General features: G+C 38.8%; 1 protein-coding gene across 3 annotated transcripts; it reads left to right on the forward strand.

The window, feature by feature from the left end:
• The first annotated feature begins 1528 nt into the window (after positions 1-1528).
• On the forward strand, positions 1529-14787 carry LOC137491076 (NACHT, LRR and PYD domains-containing protein 3-like). 3 transcript variants are annotated; one of them, XM_087245934.1, is made up of 11 exons: positions 1529-1606; positions 2944-3055; positions 3841-3945; positions 4518-4602; positions 5119-5314; positions 5865-7632; positions 8341-8514; positions 8646-8819; positions 10998-11171; positions 11999-12045; positions 13417-14787. In XM_087245934.1, exons 2-11 carry the CDS (start codon positions 3012-3014, stop codon positions 13941-13943), a joined length of 3294 nt encoding a protein of 1097 aa, XP_087102060.1. In that variant the 5' UTR covers positions 1529-1606; positions 2944-3011; the 3' UTR covers positions 13944-14787. The 3 variants fall into 3 exon arrangements, with proteins under 3 accessions (XP_087102060.1, NP_001431903.1, XP_088505821.1); NM_001444974.1 differs by having other exon boundaries at positions 1529-1602; positions 13417-14786; XM_088649695.1 differs by lacking the exon at positions 8646-8819 and having other exon boundaries at positions 13417-14786.
• The last annotated feature ends 251 nt before the right edge of the window (positions 14788-15038 follow it).

Below are 15038 nucleotides of genomic sequence, written 5' to 3' on the forward strand. Positions count from 1 at the left end.
CGGCGCTATTGACGCATGCTCAGGGTCCCTATGCGATATCTAGTGTATATATCTATGGCGAGTTCCCTCCTAACACTTCCCGCCCGTCACAGCGTCTAACAAAAGGTGCGTTCGACTTCATGCGGCGCTGCGCAGATCGATCGAAATCTGTCTTAAAGCGGTGCATTCTGGTTAGAAATGTTGTCCGGATTGATGCTGCGCCGACGCCACGTGACTGTCACATGTGACATCAAAGTACCGCGACAGCACTCCGAGATCAGACAGCAAACTCAGACCCTGCAGCTTCTGAAGAGCGACTGCAGGAGCTCTGATGACGACGCCGATATTACACGATTGGCCGAGTTCACCACATGACAAACACGTGTATTTCGGGTTTATAATTGGACAAATTCCATTTCAAAAGTTTCAAAACAAACAATTCACTTTTCACACCCTCTCTATCCTGTACACTTATTACTGCTTATTAAAAACTACAAATATTTTACTGCAGTATCATCTTTTGTTAAATAATCTGGTTATAAAGGTTAGCTTGTTTGCACAGGTTTATTTTTTTAACTTTTTTATACAGACTATTTACTGCATTCATCTCCATGAACGATTTAAATGATATATTTTAGTGTATATTTTAGTGAATAACCTAAATAAGTCTTACAGACTTTAAATAAGAAAATCATCATCATATAGGCGAAAATGAAGCTTCGGACGTCACTGATCACGTGATGATGGCAGAACGAATCAAGCTCCGGTACACTGCTTCTGGGAGATGTATCGTTTTTTAAAAACATGCTTTGAAGCCTCGGCTCACAACATCACATCACTAGTGTTACCTTATTTAAGCTCTTTGTACACAGTTTATAAGCTATATTTTAATCTTTGAATCTGATTTTTTTTAAATAATAATTACTATTTCACTCTGACAGGGTGGACATGTTAAGCTTGACAACATTTAGTTTTAAACACAACATGAGGAAAAAAAGCAAACATAAGTGTAGATAGTTACTGTGTGCACAGCAGATGTTTTCACCTCCTCTGAGGAACAGCAAATTGGGCACGAGGATGCCAATATCTCACAGATATAACATTCTAATAATGAACATCTGCGATGCATCGCATAGACATTGTTTGAATGTCTGACAAGGACGTCTATACGACGTTTTCCCGATGAGCAAACGACCTAAATAAGACGTCTCCCAGATGAAACCGCGGATGTCCAGCAGACGTCTCTGCGACGCATGTGTGCTATCTGGGAGAATGTCAAGATTAACAATACAAAAGACAAATTTTAAAAGAAGTATTTATTAGATATAATCTTACATTTACTCTGGAAATAGTAGAAGTATAGAGTATAAAGTCAAAATATGGAGGCTACAATAATTCCCCTTTATTTATTTAAGCAGCAATGTTTTCCCTTGGTTTTACAGTGTTTTTTGTTTTCCCCGTGTTTCTCTCCATGTCAGACTCCTGTTCCGCACTCCAGTCCAGCAGGTAGCGGTAAAGTGCATTTAAGTTTGACAACTGCCAAAATACTGAAGAAGTTGACAAACCGAAAGCGTCAAACGAGTTCAGATTGTGTTCCTGCAGCACAAGAGCGTCTGTACTTCTGTATGTGAGTTTAATACTTCTACATTACGCTGATTTGTGGAGATGATGAAGGGTTTATATGTGTATGAGCGTGTTTATAAGCGTGATTTATAGCACTGTCTGCTCCTGAAGCTCAAAGCCTCAAACACCGATTAAACACGGTCAAAACACGGTCATTTGAACAATATAATAGATTAATTTTATCCCTTAAAAGTGTTTGTGCTCTTCTATATCAGACTGACTCGATAATTTCACATCATGCAGCACAAAATAAACTTTAAACAGAGTCAGGAAATCGAAAGTGAAAGCAGAGCTTCCGTAAACAGAAGAGTGCGGATGATCCTTAAACTGCGTTTAACTGGTGACGTTTCACCACTAACAGTCTACTAACTAAGCAAATAACTAATTAAAATAGTAAATAGTTGTCTAAAGTGGAAGTTATCATGATAAACACGTATCAAATGATCAAATCTGAAATATCTGAGGTGTCAAATCAGGGTAAAACCAACTAACGATAATCAGTGTGTGTTTGTGTGTGTATATATATATATATATATATATATATATATATATATATATATATATATATATATATATATATATATATATATATATACAGTTGAAGTCAGAATTATTAGCCCCCCTGAATTATTAAACCCCCTGTTTTTTTCCCCCAATTTCTGTTTAATGGAGAGAAGATTTTTTCAGCACATTTCTAAACATAATAGCTTTAACAACTTATCTCTAATAACTGATTTATTTTATCTTTGTCATGATGACAGTACACAATATTTTACTAGATATTTTTCAAGACACTTCTATACAGCTTAAAGTGACATTTAAAGGCTTAACTAGGCTAATTAGGTTAACTAGGCAGGTTAGAGTAATTAGGCAAGTTATTGTATAACAATGGTTTGTTCTGCAGGTAGTCAGAAAAAAAATTAGCTTAAAAGGGCTAATAATTTTGTCCTTTAAATGGTGTTTAGAAAATTAATAACTGCTTTTATTCTAGCCGAAATAAAACAAATAAGGCTTTCTCTAGAAGAAAAAATATTATCAGACATACTGTGAAAATTTCTTTGCTCTGTTCAACATCATTTGGGAAATATTTAAAATAGAGGAAAAAATTCAAAGGGGGGCTAATAATTTTTACTTCAACTGTATATATATATATATATATATATATATATATATATATATATATATATATATATATATATATATATATGCAGTGAAATGACTGAAAGTCAGTTTGTGGTGTCCCTCATCATGCGGTGTGTTTGAGAGCGTTGTTGTTAGTGAAGTGAGCATTGATTGCTATAAAGTGTGCTGTTCTTCATCTCAGTATATTGTCATCTCCAGGTGATGGTCAGCGGCTGATTGTTTCCTGAAAGCTCTGCTAATGTCTGCATTGGTGTTTTAGCTGCAGTATGGCAGAGGAGCGAGTAAAGGACTCTTTCTCAGAGAAACACAGGTATTGACTCTGTTTTTTGACAACAATGCACTTATTTGTGTTGCTATTGCCTGGTCAAATGGTCAAATGGGGGAACAATTTTCTTCTTAGCTGCTTCTTGGTGAAAAATGTTGGAGAACTACTGGTTTAAAGCCTGTTGTGTAGAGGTACAACTTGTCATTTGACCGTTGGTCATCAGTTGAAGTGCGAAAATGCCTAGTTTATATGGAGTGAGAGAGACCTTTGCACTCTTGTCTTGATATGTCTGAGAATATTAAAATAAGCCCCTCAGCTGTCAGAACACAGTAAACACAGTAAGTGTATTTCTGCACACACACTATAATCTGCTCTTTCACTCTACTGAACTACATATACAATGCAGAAATTGATCAGCTCAGGCTGATCTAAAGGGTTAATGCTGACATCTGATGATCAACAGTAAAAAACTCTTTCCAACCAGCATCAATCAAGACTGCATGATCAGATGCTGACATTGCTTCATTATAGGAAGTCATTGGGGTAAAAACAGCCACAAACATAACAAAAGGGTGCTACATTTGAACAATACACACAGATTAATACAGATATACATGTTAAACTTAGTGTGTAGCTTGGTAAAGGGAATTTTTTTTATTTATTGTCTTTTCTACCTAGAGATTATATTAATGTTTTGTTTTTTATATGTAAGCCAATAATTAGTTTGCCCTTATTTAAACTGAACAAACTCATATTTGTCTGATAAACTCTTGTAAAGGAGACCGAAGTTCCTCCTGCAGTTTATTCCTCTGGTGTGTTTGTGTGTTCAGTGTGAGATCAGGATCATGTGTATCCAGCTCTGTGTCTCTGAAGAGTGACAACTCAAAAGGGAATCCACCAGAGTTCAGTGGGGAAACACCATCATCTGCTCAAAGGTATTGTGTGTTGTACATTATTGCTCACACATGGAGTGTTTTGTGTAAAGCATCAATTCAGTAGAGAGTCATTCCTGAATAAATCAGTAGTTTAAATTAATCAAATTACTTTAGTGATTCATTAAGACATTTACAGACACCTGGCATCTTATTCAGAGGATCTTTCAGTCAATATTAATATCAGATTTCTGTCAATTATTTCATTTGTGGAGCTTGAAAGATGTTTTGAAGAAGTTTATAACTGAACTGTTGTGTAAATATATCTAAATAAAGGTGAAGCTTTTGAAGGTAAATGTAGATGTGTTGTTTTGTAGCTAAAAGTGTATGTAATAATGAACTGTAAATCAAACTTTCAAAGCTACTTTCTAATAATTACTTTGTGGTTGGCAGGGCTTTCTAATGACAGAGACAATTGTCTGTGATTTCTCAGCTTAATGTAACAGAAAACTTAACTGATAAATCTGTCCACTGTCTCATTATGAGCACTACATGTATTATTTTCAGTGTTTGTAAGATATATCTGTATGTGTTTGCCTCTAAATGTTTTTTACAGTAGTTTTATTTGTTAACAGTGTTGAATATGAGTCAGCAGATTCAGGACACGACACTCACAGGAGACACAAGAGCTTCACAGACAATCTCCAGTCCATCTTCCAGGTGGGAAAACCTCATTTATTATAAACAAATAAAATAAAAATAGCTATTTAAAATATACCACTTAAAAAAAATGTAGAGCGTTTCATTTATTAAGGAATAATTGACTTCAGTTAATTGAATTCTTATAAAATTATGCACAACTGTGATACTCGTGGAGTCTCCGTTACACCTCTGTGTGCATTATTTTCTTATAAATGAACAGATTTGTCAATTATTCTGCATATCCCACCAAGTCATTTTGGTTTAATAGATGTACAAATGAGGATGGCTTCACTAAACGCTGAGTAGACTAGTCATCAATACAAAGATTAGACAGACTTCACACATGTAGTCATTCTGTAGCTGTGAAATAATGAAAATCATTCAGCATTCATAAAAGTGCTCAATGCCTGTCTGAATCTACTCCATCTGAAAACAACTGCACACCCTATAAAGCACAGTCCTGTAGTATAATGTTGTATAATGTATTTTCAATTGTTCAGTAGTTTGTGCATGTTCTCTTTTCTTCACTCATAGAATCTTGAGAGCAAAATGATCAGATTTCTGAAGAATGAACTGGAGAAATTTAAGAATATCTTACAAGAAGAAAACAGACAAGAGTTTGTAAAAGACTTTAATGAAAACAGAAGCATTATCACAGAAGCAGCTCTTGATCTCACACTCTTCTTCCTGAGAGAGATGAAGCAGGATCAAGCTGCTGATACTCTCCAGGGTAAGAGACTCATGAATAAACCCACACGAAACCTGCAGATTTTCACAGATTTTTAGCCCATCATTGAGTCTATTTATTTGCCTTTGTGCATTTTTATTTATTCAGTTTTTATTTAATTTCAGTAATATTGTTGACAAATATGAAAATGTTCGTTTGATTTATGTACAGTGCAGTTTGTAAAGTCATATTTTCTGTCCTTTAGTAGATCTGTTAAATGAGAGACGTGTGCTTTGTTTGGCAATTAAGTGAATCTAATTTGATTTGCATTGTAAAGATTACATATTGTTAAATATTATTATTTTGCAAGTTAAAAGGGTGTTATTTTTATGTATTATTTTATATATTTAGTTTTTATTTTGACAATCCCAAAGTTATGATATTCCCAAAATCATTCCACAGTAATCTGCAGATATTTTACAAAATTCTCCACAGAAATAGTAAAAAAAAATGTCTGAAAGTTCTGTCTGGCTCTACTCATGGCGATCTGTCAGACTGTCACTTACAAATAAGTCGAGACTAAATCTCTCTGTTTCTTTGCTCCTGTGTTTAGATGAGCTGTTCTTCATTAATCAGCTTAAATGTAGCCTGAAGAAGAAATATCAAAGTGTGTTTGAAGGAATTGCTCAGCAAGGAGACTCCACACTTCTGAATAACATCTACACAGATCTCTATATCACTCAGGGTGCGAGTGAACAGGTCAACACTGAACATGAGATCAGACAGATTGAAGCTGCTTCCAGACGTTATCAGTCACTAGAGATACAGGTTGAATGCAAACATTTGTTTGAAGCAGCTGAACAAGACGAGCAGATCAGAACTGTCCTGACAAAAGGAGTTGCTGGCATCGGGAAATCAGTCTCTGTGCAAAAGTTTGTTCTGGATTGGGCTGAAGGGAAAGAAAATCAAGACATCAGCTTCATATTTCCTCTTCCATTCAGAGAGATGAACTTAAAGGAGAAAGAAAGACAAAGTTTAAAAGACCTCATAACTCAGTTTTTCCCAGAGACTAAAGGACTGAACCTTATAAGAAGCACACGATTCAAAGTGCTGATCATCCTTGATGGATTGGATGAATGTCGTCTTCCTCTGAACTTTGCTGGTAATGAGATGTGTCGTGATGCATCTTCAGCAGTCTCTCTGGATGTTCTCCTGACGAACCTCATCAAGGGAAATCTGCTTCCTTCTGCTCTCATCTGGATCACCAGCAGACCAGCAGCTGCCAGTAAGATTCCTGCTGACTGTATCGACCGGCTGACAGAGATACGAGGATTCAATGATGCCCAAAAGGAGGAGTACTTCAGAAAGAGACTCACAGATCAGAATCAGGCCAGAGAAATCATTGATCACATTAAACAGTCAAAGAGTCTCTTTATTATGTGCCACATCCCAGTCTTCTGCTGGATTTCAGCCACTGTTCTCCAGAACATACTGAAACTGAAACACAGGGCTCATGCTGAAACACTGCAGGAATCTCCCAAGACTCTGACACAGATGTACACACACTTTCTCCGCTTTCAGATCCAGCAGAGCAGAAGAAAGTATGATGGAGAAAACACAGCAGATGTCTCCTGGGATCCAAACCTCATCCTTTCACTGGGGAAACTGGCCTTCCAGCAGCTGGAAAGAAACAATGTGATCTTCTATGAGAGCGATCTGAAAGACTGTGGCATTGACGTCTATAAGGCATCGGTGTACTCGGGCATGTGTACCCAGATCTTTAAGGAGGAGACGGGAATCATTCTTGGTACCATGTACTGCTTTCTTCACTTGAGCATTCAGGAGTTCATTGCAGCCCTTTATCAACATCTGATTCTAGACCGAGACAAGACACAAGCAGAAAAAAGCAGAGATAAGTCCATGATTGATTTCCTGAAGACTGCAGTGGACAAGGCTCTGGAAAGTGAGAATGGACATCTGGACCTTTACCTTCGCTTCCTTCTCGGTCTGTCACTCCAGTCTAATCGACAACTCTTGCGAGGCCTGTTGACACAGCAGGATGACAGAGACCAGAGCAAAGAGGAAATAATTGCCTACATCAAGCAGAAACTTGAAGGGAATCTGTCTCCAGAGAGATCCATCAATCTGTTCTACTGTCTGAATGAACTGAACGACCAAACTCTGCTGAAAGAGATTCAGTCTCACCTCAGTAGAGGAAGTCTGTCATCTGCTGACCTTTCACCTGCCCAGTGGTCTGCTCTGGTCTTTGTGTTGTTGACCTCAGAGGAGGAGCTGGAGGAGTTTGAGCTTCAGAAATTCCAGAGATCAGACGAGTGTCTCATCAGACTATCAGCAGTCATCAAATCCTCCAAAAGAGCTCTGTAAGTCAAAGTGTTTCTTTCTTTCATCTATGAACATTTCCTGAAATCAAATAATATAGTATATCATGTTCATGAACATGAACAATATTGATAATGTTGACACTTGAAAATGCATTGATAATTGTTTATTACTTATTATTTTAGTGTTTTTTAATAACATTCAGATTCATGTTTTGGCAGTGGTTGTTTAAGGGATAGTTTACCCAAAAGTTAATTTACGAATTTTTACTCGCCCTTGAGGGGTTATAAAACCTTTCTAAGGCTTTTGTTTCTCTTGTTAAACATTAAAAGAAGATGACTCTAGAAAGAAATCTTTACCAATGTAGGTCTATGTAGGTCAATGGTTAATGGTTTTCAGCTATCGAAAAAAAAAAAATTCTGCTAAGCAGAATAAAAAAAAAAGATCATAAAGGTTTGGGACCACTTGAGAGTGATTAAATGTTTAGGAGAAATACCTCTTAAGAAACAGCAAATAAGCCAGTAAACTACATTGTCTATTAATGGAAATTGCACACAAGTCTCTGATGGACTGAAGAGTCAACACTGTAAACTGGACACACTAAGGTCTGAGTTTAAACACCTGATTGATTGATTGATTGACTGACTAATTGATTGATTGATTGATTGATTAAATGAATGATTTTTTGTTTTGTTACATCAGGCAGATCACATTAAGTGTGGTTTTTAGTAATGTGTGTTCTTTCTCAGATTGGCCATGTGTAATCTCACTGTTCAGTGCTGTGAGAGTTTGTCTTCAGCTCTACAATCATCAAACTGTGTGCTGAGAGAGCTGGACCTGAGTAACAATGACCTGCAGGATTCAGGAATGAAGAAGCTCTCTGATGGACTGAAGAGTCAACACTGTAAACTGGACACACTGAGGTCTGAGTTTAAACCCTTGATTGATTGACTAACTGACTAATTGATTGATTGATTGATTTTTTTTGTTTTGTTACATCAGACAGATCACATTAACAGTGTGGTTTTTAGTAATGTGTGTTCTTCTTTCTCAGATTGGTCATGTGTAATCTCACTGTTCAGTGCTGTGAGAGTTTGTCTTCAGCTCTACAATCCTCAAACTGTGTGCTGAGAGAGCTGGACCTGAGTGACAATGACCTGCAGGATTCAGGAGTGAAGAAGCTCTCTGATGGACTGAAGACTGTGAACTGTAAACTGGAGACACTGAGGTAAATGATTCTCCACTCTACAATAACTACGGTCAGACAGTTTCATATTAGAGCTCTTCATGCTTGAACATGTTAACCCTGGGTGATACTAAACCCCAGATAACAGGAATTATGGTTTATCAGTGATTATGTTTCACACTGCTCATACTATACCTGTAGTTAACCCTCAGGGGTCTGAGGTGATTTTGGGACCCCTGAGATGTTTTGACATGCCCTGACATATGTGCTTATTTCAGCTGCTTATTACACAGAACTGGCCAACATGTGTTTTATTAGTATTCAGCACAAACTGAGCTACAATAATATGTGCGAAATATTGATGTACATGCTTGTGTTTTAGAAATAAATAATATGTGTGGTTAGTGGGTCTTAGAGAAACAAATGTAGCTGAAATAGGGTACAAAAACTGTACTGAATGTGCCTGAACAAGAGTTTAGAGTAAGTAAGTTAAAAGTCTTGTAATCTAGAATATTTACTGCACAATTATGTGAAAATTATTCTGTTCTCTCATTTAGAGAAAACATTACAATGATCTACATTTTGTTAAGTTTGATTTGGGTGATCTCAGCTTTATATGTGAGTGACAATGCTCATGAATAATTCACACCTGAGAGACAACAGACACTCCCCCACTCACCCATCAAGGGCAGTGTACAGCAATGTCCATCTGCAGAAGCTAGCCCAAACTCAATGCTTGTTGTATTACTGCTGTGTGACCATGTAAACCCTCTGGGTGAACAATATACAGTGCTCAGCATATATAAGTACAGCCCTCACTAATCTCTCTTTTACATTCATATTTTAATCTAACAAAATAACTCATGATAACAGTCCAACAACTAGTGCACCCAGATTTATGTGTCATAGAAAAATATTAAGTACAAAATTAAACAGAGGAAAAATCAAGAGAAGCAAAACAATGAAAGTGTTCAGCGGAAATTTTATTTTTATTTTTGCAATATTTTGCCTGGATTTAACTGTTTAATAAATGTGTTCTGTTTAAATGCAGCAGAATACACTGCCTATATTGACTAAGAAATGGAGGAAAGTCTTGATTTTCAGAATGGGCTGTCCTCCATTATGCTGAGCGCTGTATGTGACTTATACAGCCGCACATATAATATATATTTGAAATGGTGTAAAACGTGTTCGCCAAACTCTCTTGTGCATTAATCCAGCATTTAATAATCATTTCTGAATGAGTCTGAGACACTGAAGTAGAGGAATGACAAACGCTTTAAACACAAGAATAAATCAGATTTAAACATGAAAAACAATTACTGTAAATCTAAATCATATTTGAAGAGCTTTAATATAGATTTCACTAATAGTTGCAGTCTCACCAGGTTGTGTCTGTCTGTGGGTGTCGACATTCAACATTTCTGTGTGAAAGTGAAGCGCAGCAAGAACACAAATAAACATTATACCAGTGTTAATCCTGTTTCAGAGCAGAACAGTGGATCTGGAGGTGTGAAAGCAGCAGAGTTAAACGCTAAAGTCAAGCTGTTTTGTGTCCTGCTGAAGGTTTGAGCTGCTTTCATATTTGTGCAGTTTCAGTTTCTTGAAAACAAATAAAAGTCTCATGATAAAGTGTCTGAAATAATCCTGATTACTCGCTCATCTAAAACAATATCTGCTAAAGGCTGAATGTGAAGGAGAGTCAGCAGTCATGAATATTGATCAGGTGTTTCTCTCCTGACAGAATAAAAGTCCCCTAATGCAGCATCAGTGTGAATGTGACTGTGGATCAGGTGAAGAACACATGAAGAGAGCGGCTTTGTGTTTGTCTGAGCTCATTTTGTTTTAGTCCACAACAGAATCACAATATAAATGATGAAATCAGCTCATTTCCTGTTGTGTTTTATACATGACTTTAAGATGATCTTCTGAGCTCAAGTGTGTCTTCTTCCTCCTCACAGCAGACTTTACAGCTTGATGTGGTGTATTATGAACAATGTCTTTGCTCTGTACACTTCTACAGATGATGTCGAGTCCTTATTGAGTGTGTGTGAGTGTGTGTGTTTGCTGATGCGAGGGCTCGATCAATAAGGAGAGCAAATCAGGATGTGTGTGTTCATCACTGCTGTTGACATGAGCAGAAACAGCAGTCAGCTTCTTCACAACACAGAGATGTGTGATTGTCCAACTGTGTGATGTGGACTATTGCTGTGTTTGTAGATTGTCTGGCTGTATGGTGACAGAGGAAGGCTGTGGTTTTCTGTCTTCAGCTCTGACTTCAAACCCCTCACACCTGAGAGAGCTGGATCTGAGCTACAATCATCCAGGAGATTCAGGAGTCAAGCTGCTCTCTGAACAACTGGAGGATCCAAACTACACACTGGACAAACTCAAGTATGTGGAGCAGCACTGGCCTTGTGCTTTTACACTGAATGGCTTTAAAAAGACACTAGAAAGCTCTTTTGTGATCAGCTTCAGATTTCTGTGAGGGTTATGGGGTGAGGACAGACAGAAGAGACAGCTTGTAGAGTATTCCAGTCATGTCTATGAAGAGCAAATCATTGAGTGTGAAATGAATCTCCTCTGTAAATGTTGGAGTGTATTGGCTCAGTTACAGTGACATTAAGCGGGACACACTGTACAGTTTCAGCATTTGAGCTGAGCAGAGAAACTTCTTCCTTCATTTTTGCTGAAGAATCCTAAAATATCAGGTCAGGAATAGGGTTGGGGATTGAAGATGGATTCAGATTCTGGAATCAGACACTTGGATTAATGTTCAGACTCTTGTTCTGAAATCAACATCTGGATTCCTCTTCTCTGTGCACACATGTGTATTTTTCACTTGCTAATCTGTCAGGAACTTGGGCGCTGGCGAGCAGCTTTAATAATCTGAACATAGTTTAGAGATGGACTGCAACATGTGCTCAAAGGCTGCATGTGCTGAAGAACGATGGCAAAGCTAAGTGTGATCACTGTAATAAATGAATGTTGCAGCAGGGTGTCTCCATCAACATGAGCAGTATCTGCGCTCGCTTCACCAACAGCAGAGGAAAAGAACGCACTGTGTTACATTCATTGTGCATCCCGGCTCAACCAACAAGTGTTGTGTGTTTTAGCTCAAGAGTTTGGAGCGTGTAGCTGAGCAGCTCAGTGCTAGCTTTAGCTTATTAGCTGAGGGGGAAACTAAACAGCTCATTCTCTATATCTGTGTGTGTTTACAGTCTGGATCATGGAGGACCCACGAGGATTACAGCAGGACCACGCAAATGTAGGACTACACACACACACACACAGATACACACGCACACACAATAACAGACACACACTCTCTCTCTCTCTCACACACACACACACCCACACACCCACATGCACACACATACATACTCTCTCACATACACACAAACATACATACACATACCAATGACTGTAAAAAATATGGACGACGTGACAGCCCTTTTTCCCATTGAACGCCTTGAGGGCAAAACGCCTGCTTGACGGGCACAAACTGTCGCAAAAGACTGCTGAAATTGGAGCCAGACATGCGCAGAAGGATTGTCTGATGGAGCCAGAGGAGGAGCCGCGAAAATGAGCAGAGTCGAGCTTCCAATCAAACGCTTTATGTAAAATCAACTACGCCCCCCGAACTTCTCAGCATGCGTTTGCTGTCATATCAACACAAATGGATGTAATAACGTTAACAAATATGAGGGTTTTATATATTCAATCGCGCCAGCTCCGGACCACAGCGCATAACCTACTCGCGGCGTCGCGGGCTGATTCCGGCTCGCATGCGGCAGCGCTTGCTCGCTCGGCCGCCGCATCTGGCTCGATTGACTCGGGCTGGAATTGGGTAGTGAGTCCAGGCATCCGGAGTAGGTCCAGCAGAGGTAACATTAGTCAGTCTGAGCTCTAAGAGATAAGTCTCCGGCAGGCGAGAATCTAGCCGGAACTGTGTTTTGTTATCTGGGTGGCTAGGCGTGTATCAGCAAACTAATAAAGCCCGAAAAAAGCCCTGAACTTAGCGAATAAACAGTGTTCCACCAGGATCATGTATGTCAGAAACTATAGTTTACTGCTGAACTCATTTTGTCATGGTAAAATAACACAGAAATCGAATAATAACATTTCAGTCTACTTCAGTCTCCTGCCGAAGCTCAGACGCCGCGCTTTGAGAAACTGTCAATCACAGCTGTCAATCACGATGACACGCCCAGCATTAAATTACTGCTAAAAACAAACTGTTTACAAAAATGAAGATCTGCACCTATTTCAGCACAATAACCAGTGCCTTAATCGACCAGAACCATCTTTCGGGACATTTTATTGCAAGTGTAATATTTTTTTTTATTTGGGCTCAAGTCTCCTTCATTAACACGGAGGAGGCGGGCTTTATGACTTGTACTGCAGCCAGCCCCCAGGGGGCGATCTAACGGCCGAAACCTTCACTCAAACGTAGGCTTGCGGCACACTTGACACATACACTCACACAAAAAACTCACACGCGCGCGCACACGCTCTCTCTCACACACACACACACTCTTTTTCTCTCACACACACACGCTCTCTCTCTCTTACAATCACACACACACACACGCACACACACAGCTGTGGTTATAAATGTGTGTGTTCTTGTGTTCAGATGTCTGTTTCCTCACTCTGGATCCAAACACAGCAAACACTGAACTCATTCTGTCTGAGGAGAACAGAGAGGTGAAGAGTGTGAGAGAGAATCAGCCGTATCCTGATCATCCACACAGATTTAATGTCTGCTCTCAGGTGTTGTGCAGAGAGAGTGTGTGTGGACGCTGTTACTGGGAGATTGACTGGAGTGGCGATTATGGTGTGTTTATATCAGTGTCATATAAGAGCATCAAGAGGAAGGGATATGGTTATGAGTGTGTGTTTGGATGTAACGCTCAGTCCTGGAGTTTGCGCTGCTCTTCCTCCGGTTTCATATTCAGTCACAATCGCACACACACTGATCTCCCAGTGAAGGCGCTCAGCAGGAGAATAGGAGTGTTTGTGGATCACAGTGCAGGAACTCTGATCTTCTACAACATCTATAGAGACACAATGAGCCTCATCAACTCAGTCCAGACCACATTCACTGAGCTGCTCTGCCCTGGGTTTTGGGTTTTTCCTGGATCATTTGTGAAACTGAGCTGAAGACTGACAAGAGATTTACCCAAAATCCTCTGCTGGAGCAAGCAGCAGCAGTGTGTGGGTGCGTGAGTGCTAACCAGCACAATTAAGCTGTGATGCTTGTGCGAGTAACCATATAACCCTGTATTGGTGTCAGCCGACCTCGCACAAGAAGCAAATTATTACGACCTTGATGACGATTCTTCGTGAAAGACTCTACATGCCGCTGCTGTTTTGCTTTGCTTTTTGTTTTGTTTTGCTTTACATTTATTTATTTTTTTTTTTTTGCTTTACATATTACTTTGCTGACATTTATTACTTTTGGGTTTTTGCCCAGTGATTTAGTGCTTTATGTACAAAATTCTGCTTATGGGCACTGAATTTTTGGTTATTCCTTTTTATTTCTTGTCATGTGACTCGGTGTTAGTGCATTAGGTACAGACTGGCTTGATTTAAGTGCACCGGTTGTATTGGGGAGTATTCATGAGCATTTGTACATAGCCTGTAAATACTGAGAATGAAATAGTAAACTTTAACTTTTAATCTGTTTTTATCTGTAAACGTTTTAAAACAAAACCTTACTGCAGATGAATTACAGCACTGAAGCAGCGCCAAAATAAAATAATTTTTTGTTTAGCTTTTTTCCATTTACTGTTGCAGTCATGACTTTTTGATTTCTCCCATGTTTTTTACTTTACACTATCTCTCTCTCTCTCTCACACACACACACACACACACACACACACACACACACACACACACAGAGACACACACACAAACAAACCTTTAATTTAAATGTCTGTTTTTGCTGTATTTGTAAATTACTAATGCATAACAAAAATAAAATTATAATAATCTTTTGTCCACAAACGGTGCCCTCTGTTGTCAATTGACTGATTGAGAAACAGGAAGCCAATCAGCTTTCGCTAAGCGCTTAAAGACAGTCAGCTTTCTCTGAGCCACATACAGGCAGCCAATCAGCTTTCACTGATCAGCGTGCAGGTAAATATCCCGCCCATGGCGCTCAGTCTGAGGTGGAGAGTGCAGAGCTTTGCTGTTTAATTCTGCTTATGTTACGGTTGTTGTGCGTCTATTTAAAGTAAGTGTATTATACCTGAC

The sequence above is a fragment of the Danio rerio genome, chromosome 4 (genome assembly GCF_052040795.2).
Source record: "Danio rerio strain M-AB ecotype USA chromosome 4, GRCz13ab, whole genome shotgun sequence".
Classification (NCBI taxonomy): domain Eukaryota; kingdom Metazoa; phylum Chordata; class Actinopteri; order Cypriniformes; family Danionidae; genus Danio; species Danio rerio.